The following is a 9165-nucleotide window of genomic DNA, read 5'->3' on the forward strand; positions in this document are numbered from 1 at the left end:
CCGCGTGTTGCATGCGAACGGAGCAAGTTTGACTAGCTATAGAAAATATGCGATGGATGGTCGAAAATGTGTTTTCACTATCTACTTTCATCCATTTACTCGATAAGCCCACTTCTCTTGATTTTCTACTTTTTATGTTACTCAATTGTTCACACGTTGACTGTCACGGTAATCACTGATGATTTGTTAAACCGCGTTTTATTAAACTTTTTAAAATCATTAAAACAAGATAAATTTCATGGACTAAAGAAATGTTCAACAATGTGAATGCCAGAGACAACATTGTGGGAGAAAAAGTGTGCGAATAGAATATAATATTTTGCGAAAATTTATTGTTATGGTGTAGTATATTTCAATCTATTGCGATTCCTAGAGTAACATGTATAAAGTTTGCTCGCATGATTAACACTGTATGCACGCGTCTATGTACATTTTCCGCGTAGATCTATTAACCGGATATAGGAGATAGGAACCAACATAAAAGTCCTAACATTACGGTTACGAGTTTTTCTACGTCTCGGAGGAGCTAAGTAGATATTTTATTAAGACCAATGAATTTGTTCTGGACCAAGTCGTAGAGTCGTGGAAAATATAGTCATCAATGTTTTTCCTACTCTTGATTGCTCTGAAATATGCAACGTCGTATAATTCTGAAAAATTTCTGGTAAATTATCGTTAAGCGCGCCAGTAGAAATATATCAAGTCATAAATAAGGTAACCTCATATTTTGCATTTTGAATTTCTAGGGCGAAGCCAACGGCGACTGTTGAACTTAACAGGCAGTAATTATTTGGTTGTAGCAATAATAAGTGTCGCTTTTCAACGACAATTTTATTTTATCTGTTTCAGGGTCATAAAATATTCAATAATTAACTTCATTATATAACACATAAAGTGCAGCTGAATAACATGTATAACATGTTTCTCGGGTGATTCCTTACGAAAAAATAAGAAACGAATGTATAGCATAAATCTTTTTCGTCCCAGGCTTGATTTTCGAGAAAATCGAGTTCGAGAATTTGTCAAGTATATTTGAAATTAGCTAATTTCCAGGCTGGACAGGGGTAAATAGATAATCGTTCAAATACTTCTTCCAGAAAATAAAAAATTTGTAAATATTAATACCACATTTTGAAAAATAAACCGAAGCACTAACTAATCTAGTTGTCGCGTATCTTTTACAAGCTCAGCGTTGTTAAAATCTCCAAGCAATCTCGTTGGTCCGCCCAAAATGATGGTCTTTGTACGCAAAAAAGCAGGAGAAAATAATTCAGTTTGAGCGTAAATATGGTAGCAGATAAAATTGTTAGTGAGCATTTATGATGTAATCCATGCTTAACCCACTACCGACCGTCGCGTCGTCGTAGCTTTTTGGGTCGCTCGATAAATTTTAACGTTTTAGTTACAGTTTTCCAACTGCTACATTGAAAGTTAGTGAACCGACATTAAGTTTAATCCCCTTTCAGATAATATATACTTAAAGTTCATGGCATTCTAATGTTAAATAACAAATTTTGAAAAGCGTGCGCGAACTCTGGAAATCAATTACAGCGATATAATTTTTAAAGTTAATGAAATATGTGGACATAGTAACGCTAGTTATAATGTCAAGGACATGAGATACTTTAAAATTACACATCGGTCGAGTAAGATTGAAAAACATAAAGGAAATATTTTGCGTTTAGTAAACACGTTCAATCTGCTTTCGTTCTATAGTAATGGAAGCTATAAAATTTAACATCAAATAATAAATTATGAGTGTTCAATGTAAACCTTTAATGTTTAATGTCAAAATTAATATTAATATTTAATGCAAAAATTAATAGTTAATATTAATATTAATTTTGGCGTTGAAATTAATATTGAATATAAATATGAATTTTAAATTCTAATTATACATTTTGACCATTTATGCACATTTATATTTCCCATGAATGCATATATATATATATATATATATACATTCGTAAATAGCCCAGCAATAAGTCTAATAGTCGAAACTAAACTTTGTAGTCACTAGCTCAAAATGTTTCCTCTATCATCGGCTATCACCTCTTGCTTCGAATGATTGACTTACTTATAGTTCGAAAGTATATGTGTGCAAAAGTACATACGAATATTCCTAACCATTCCATCCGTTTTGACCAACTGTTCGCAAACGTTGGCCAACGAAGAGATTATTTGGTTTTAGGTCAGTAAACACGCGACTAGAACCAGGTCGGGTGTTTCGAAAAGTTCAGGGTTGGCCCGGTCCAGTCTCGTTGTAGGATTTGATGAAAACGCATTACGTGCCTCTCTTTCTCTCTCTCTCTCTCTCTGTCCTCTCTCTCCATGTATCTATTTATCTATCTATCTATCGTATCTATCTAAATATCTATCTATCTATTTTTTCCTCTGTCTTCTTGTCTGAAATTCGAAACCAGTCGAGCGGTTGAAACGTCAGCTGAACAACAAGGAAAAGGGGGTGAATTCGTCCGCTGAATGTGTCAGGTCCGTGCAAACGAATCGAGAAAAAAGCATAGGGGATGAAAAAAGAGGGAAATTCGAAGCGAGTTCGAAACGACCAAGAGGATATATTCAGGGCAGAAAGTACATGTTCAACGTGGCGCGGAATTCGCGCTTGGGATAATGGTGGAAAAAAGTCACACGGGATACTCGTATAAAATAATATACGAGCTGGGTCAATGAGGCTGGCAAAAAATGGTTCTGCAGAGAATTCTGTAGGATTAAATTGGGATTACAATACGTGAAGGTACATGATTTATCTGACAAGGAAGTCAACTGGCCAATGAGAATGCACAATCTGTTTTTAAAACGTTCCCATGCATCATAAACACTCGGGCTAAACAATTATCTAAATATTTACGACCCTCTACGTGCGTTAAACTTTCCTTTTCGGACAGTAATACTCTCCACGGTTTTCGTCGAGTTCGCGTACGAAAGTTAGAAAGCCGAAGAAATAAATCATCAGGATTCTAAGTCAGAAGAAACTCGAATCGCGATGATCTTTCATTCGAAGCACAAAACTCTCTCAGTAATTTACGCTGTACCGTGTGGCCAAGCTTCCACAATTATTGGATTCGTAAGTGATTTCACATTAACGACACAACATTGGGTAAACTGATTGTAAGTGATTAAGTCTCGCGTGCAAAGCTCGATTAAAATTTAATCCTATCGCTGCGCCTGCCAATCACTGACGTCGAAATGACAATTACCCTGTGTCGATGCTTCAAGCTAATCTATCGGATTAAATTTGAGACGACGACAACAATGCCTTAAATTCCATTTAACCATGCGTTCGTGCACTCGACTGGCAATTATTAATTCTTTTTTGTATATGGAAAGTCTTTTTGTATAAAATTCGTAATAGTATTGTCGTATCGATAATAATCGAATTTTTAATGTGAACTTGACAAAGAATTTAAAAAGAAACAGTAAAACATTATATAAATATTCTTAAAATAAAATTTGAATTATATGAAAATCAAATCACAGTCGGATATTAAGAGGCAAGCAATATCTACTAATCCAATTAGTTTGATTAAAATCCCTGCTAATTGTATCTTTACGAGAGAGAATCAATATGTGTTTCTTATTTGCTTCACCGGTACCAATCAATACTGGCTCGATCATGACGAAGCGACAAGGGGATGAGTTACACCAATCAGAGGCCGAACGATGGCCTGTCTGGTAACATGTTATTAGCTGTGCCACACTGCTGCCCCAATTAACGCTGGCTACTTCATAGTTTAAGTCAGGTCAGGTATCGACTAGACAGGAGGGCATTGTCTCTTCTCTCGATTGGCACATTCAGTAATTGTCGATAGGAGGTAGAGATAAAAAGGTCCTGATAAAACTGGATGGCCATGGCGCACTAGCTCCAAGCATTTCGTGTTAACCGAAACGGATAAAGATCGGTCCGGTACTTTAGGAGATTCTTTAGATTTTCATCAAAAGTTCGGCATTGACGAATCGGCCAGATGTAGCTGCGTTGCTATCTTGGACCGGATTATAAAATTAAGTTGAACGAGGAATATAGAGGTCAGCTAAATGGAGGAAATTAGAGTAGTTTATCGCGCTTCTTTCGTACCGATTCTATGTCTATAGCTAACTTTTCTTTCTAATTAGAGTGTATCGATTACTGTACCGTAAAATCCGCAAAATCTCTATCATGCAAATTGATAAGGGAATCTGCAGAGTAGCTTTAAATAATTTCTCGTAATGCTAATCTTAACATATGCGAGTAACGTAAATTCCACTTATAAATTCTGCTTAAGCTGCTAAATTATTGGTTAATGACGCAAATTAAAATTGGATAGATCAAATGAATATTCATGTAAATAGCATCGAAAAGGAGTAAAGCAACCTCATGCCAAATTTAAGCGCGACGGGCACTGGTGAACGAACTTTATAACGTCAAGCGAGAGAAACGTTTTCATTGTACTATGGCAAAATTCGAAAAAGCAAAATTTTGTATCGGGAAACACGGCGATTTCCGATGACACGACGCGCGGACACGTCGCGTCGTGGATATTAAATGTTTCATGGAATTTCGAATCAATTGTTCAAAAATCCTAGTAAGCGAGGAATATGATTTATAGCAGTTGGCGGTATTAAAATTTCAATGCAATGTGTACCGTCTCCGTGGAATGGAAGTGAAATTGCATTCCTCTGGAGTAACTTTACGATTTCTTCGAATTTTATTGGCGAGCAATTCAAGAGCTGACCGCAAGACCCATACCACTGGTCTACTGAAAAAAATCACACAACTAAAGAAATTAAATGTTTCAAGAAGTCGGCTTGAAATAGAAAATTATCAATGACTCGGTCATCTAACAACGAGGAAGTTGTTCCTTTTACAATCTAACGTAGTTATACTAGATAGTAAATAAAACTTCCGGAGAAAGAACAAACGCGTAAACTTTTTGCGACATAACCACCGATTTCTTTGTTACCCTATAATATCGATTGCGTGCAGATCTTCAGATGTCCCCTTTACCAACGCTATAAGAACAGGAACATAAAAGCAAGTGGAAACAGATGATTCTGATGGTAGCCAAAGTCGTTTCCGTTTGTCTTTTGAAAAAGGACTCTGGACGAAATCAATATGGAAAGCTACGAATGCGTCCCAGATTTGAGCAAGCGACCAGCTCATCGAATTTCAACGTGCGTTTCCCAGTCGCATTTCAGAAAGTATGCCGTCTCGAATCGCAACTTTTTTAATATCGTCCAACGGCGTAGAACATTCGAATCGTAGATTGAAGCGGAGAAATCGTAAACTACGAATCGATGTAAACCGTTACTTTCTGTAGCTTACGAAAGCTTGCGTGTCACGCGAATACTTTATCATAGCATCTTGTGCTTTTCAGATTTGACAATTGGAGAATTGAATTTACAGATTCGGATACTTTATTCGGACGATCTATGTAATTTTTGTTTAAAGATTTCGTTAATTGTGCGCTATTGCGTTCTGTAGATACATTTTGTAAATTAAATAATACAGTACGTCAAGATAAATTATTAAATTTATCCGAAAACTGTTATCCTACATAAATAACGAATTGAATTACGAACGATATGCGCATTTTCCACAAATTGATCTCAACAGTTACCACATACTCTGAAATTGATAGCTTTTTGTCGACTCTATTTATGAATTTTACAAACTACCAGCAGCTTTCTAAATTTTTTACCTATATACATCTTTTGAAACAGTCCATATGTATATTGCAGGAATGAGAAGAATTTTTTGAAAACACAATAAAAATCCAATGCCTTTGTATATTCGCAGAAAATGAAATAACCGCTTTATTCTTCTCCGCACCATTTTACAATCGCTTCTCTTTGCGCGAATAATATTCAGAGCTGTACAATTTTGGCATATCTCAGGTTAATACATCTGTTTGCAGGCTAAAAATGGCGGTGTAGCAATGGTTCCGTTTTATACATACTTCATAACGTGCAACAGTACAGCCACCATAAAAGACGTTATTGGTACGTAAAGCATCATCGATATGTTATTTCGTTCTTACTTAAAGCAATAGTCGGCTGTAGGAGAAACTGCATTGCAATTGTTAGCTTTGAAATCCTTTCCACTACGCAATAACATGGTCCATTTTACAAATCACGATTGTTTGATATAAAAACATTTAATTTCGAATACTGAATTTATTATTTCGATAAATGTTATCAAACCTTTGCAAATACTGAAAATATGGATATTTCTAAAAAGTAAAAATTAAAATTCAACATCGATTGTGAACTGATTTGCGAAGTACGCAAGATAATATAATTTATAATTGGACTGTTGAGTGAAAGATTGAGATCACCGTGCTCTGTGTAGGAGCTGAGAATTCAAAAATAATTGGAAGTTAGAATCCTTGAAATTCCGAAAAATTACCTCGGAAATCTCTCCAGTCCGAACTTCGGCGAAATGAACACGCGACATTCCTATCGAAAGGAATGATATAAAACAATAAATATAAGAATGGATTGACTTCTACTATGTTGGTAAAACACATTTATATTCGAGCTGGACAATGATTCATTTCTTCTGTTCGATCGCGTTCACGTAAATTAATGTGAAACTGATTAACACGCGCGCCGGGACCAATTAACAATCAAGCAGAAACGCATTTTGTTCAAATGGAGTACAGTAATGACGGTGCAGGTTGAAAATAATAAAATCCACATTTCAAATGCCACGGCGCGACCAAGTTTATTAAGGACGACCATGCTGTTTCAGCACACATCAATCACATTCGAAAGGTGGCGGGGATCGATCACGTTGGAATAGGAGCCGGCTTCGACGGGATAAATTTGTAATTATCTTTCGAGTATCCTCGGCACAACAACGCGCATTCAGAGAATAATCATTATCGATACTCGGCTCAATGAAGCAATTACTGTTGTATCTATGGAGAGGGAGTTTGCCAACATTTCACTGGCACACACAATGAACACTTAGGCGAACGCGTAAATCGTAAAATTGCTTCCATTGATACGAGACTGCTGAAACGAATTTTAGTGTCGAACATCTATTCTCTGAATGATAGAGGTCATTATGAATCAAATAAACCGACACTGCGATTATCGATGCGCTTTTCAGCACTCCTACCGGCTTGGAGGATGTTTCGAGGTATCCGCAATTGTTGGCTACTCTGCTGGAGGATCCAACGTGGACGGAGGAAGACATTAAAAAGCTAGCTGGCCTCAATTTATTGAGGGTATTCGCTAAGGTCGAGCAGGTGAGTTATATTTCTTGCCAATTAATTAAAATGGATATAATCAAAGAGTAAAATAAGATTTGTGCTAATTGTATAGGAGATATACTTGCTCAAGAGGAATAGATGGAATGGATAAGTTTATACTACAGTACATATAATATAAATTTATATTAAAAATTCGTATTCCGAATATAACATGGAAATTATCTTTATTTGTTTATTACGATTTATAAGATTTACCGGATAAAATTTGTTGTAACAACCAACTAAAACTTTAAAAACAAAACTAGCTAAAATAATAAGGAATCTAAGATAAACAAAATGTCCTTATCATAAAATATTCAAAAAGTTATAACCTCGAGCTTGTTACTTATAAAACGTTGAATAATTCAAAGATTCCAAAGCAATTAAAATTTGCATTCTACGCGAGATTATTATTTAAATTCTATCAATATTTATGTATATTGCCGTACGTTCTTAGCTATTAACTCTATGGATTTAAAAAAAATGGAATTTTAGGTGCGCGACGAATGGCACAGAGCGGCAGTATTGCCAGTGGAGAAAATCAGTCCACCTGACAACTCCGCATGCGTCTACGGAGCGTCTTGATCTTCTTTGAGGACATTCACAGCAGGATTCCTCGATTTTCTACGATCGCCGAAGATTCGACACGTCTCATGGAACTATAGGACCCTGTAAACGTGCGGACTGGATCAGCTGAAAGATCGTTTTTCCCTGAAAACATCTTTTTGAGTTCTCCGGGGAACTCGATCACGCCTTATGAAAGATGAAAAATTGAACAAGAACGTACGTTCCATCTGTGAAAATTGATAAGATCGAGACCATGTGTTGAACGATCATCTTCAGGACAAGTTCAATTTCCTTCCTTATCTTTTTCTCCTCTCATTCACACGTCGCGCCGCCATGAATTATGCGATTGTATTTTTTTGGGCCATTTTTGACTAACTTTATGAACAAACTTCTTGTTCCTCATATTGTTGTCGCACTTCGCTGAAAGAACATATCTGTATAACGTATAATGGTTAATTTGCTGCTATTTTAATAGCTGGATACGTCCGTCCATACTATCAAGCAGATATATAATTATTGAGAACTTTTTATTTGTTTCCTTGTATCGATTGCATCTACGGAAATCAGCTTTTTGATACACACTGCGCCTGTATTACCTCCCAAAGGAATTTTACTGAGAAACCGCGAACATTTGTTTTATTTCGTTTATAAAAGTGTTAACACTGAAACTGTTGAAATTTATAAAAACATAAATATATTCAACCATAAATACTCAAGCATAAATCGTATTTATTAGCGTGTTCATCTACATAGAAATTTTATACAGAAATCTGAGCTCGTCCTGAAGATATTCATAGATGAATACTTATAAGCGTAAGAAAAAGCGTTCCTGAATGAATAGCGTGTAATGATGCGGACAATCGAGGCGGCCAAAAATGCTTGCTAGGAAGAATTTCTTTCGAACGAGGATACTCTTTAAGAAACGTTCCCTCGGTATTATCCTGACAGAATTCCAGTAAATGTTTTTCGATACTTCTACCTTGGAATAATTATATAAGATCTCAAGCGATGGATACTAGGTGGCACGCGTTCAAATGTCAATCAGAGAAAAGATCTATTAATCATGATTTAACGTTGAATGATTTGATAAATTTTATTTTGTAATTTACAACTGCATGATAATATCCTTGACATAGAGGAGCAATTAGGATATATTCGAAATAACTACTATATAAAATAGACGAATCTCCCAAATATTACACCTATCCTTGATATACTTTCTTTTTTAATACGAATGATATGAAGATTATACCCTTAAAGACGCAGATAATCATTTGAATGCTTGCTCCTTGTCAACTTAACAAGTGCGCTTAAGACCAAGGAATTAAAGAAAAACCAAAAAAGAAAA

General features: G+C 35.8%; 1 protein-coding gene across 2 annotated transcripts in view; it reads left to right on the forward strand.

The window, feature by feature from the left end:
* LOC138187003 (dipeptidase 1) overlaps positions 1–8484 on the forward strand; it is a 144112-nt gene extending 135628 nt beyond the window's left edge. For both annotated transcript variants that reach the window (XM_069127415.1, XM_069127416.1), the window contains exons 10-13: positions 5910–5994; positions 6746–6821; positions 7109–7247; positions 7746–8484. In XM_069127415.1, coding sequence (XP_068983516.1) covers positions 5910–5994; positions 6746–6821; positions 7109–7247; positions 7746–7835 — 390 coding nt within the window. In that variant the 3' untranslated portion in view covers positions 7836–8484. The remainder of the gene's footprint in view (positions 1–5909; positions 5995–6745; positions 6822–7108; positions 7248–7745) is intronic.
* Positions 8485–9165: the final 681 nt, after the last annotated feature.

Source organism: Bombus flavifrons, chromosome 14 (assembly GCF_040668555.2).
Source record: "Bombus flavifrons isolate JBK064 chromosome 14, iyBomFlav1_principal, whole genome shotgun sequence".
NCBI classification, from domain to species: Eukaryota; Metazoa; Arthropoda; class Insecta; order Hymenoptera; family Apidae; genus Bombus; species Bombus flavifrons.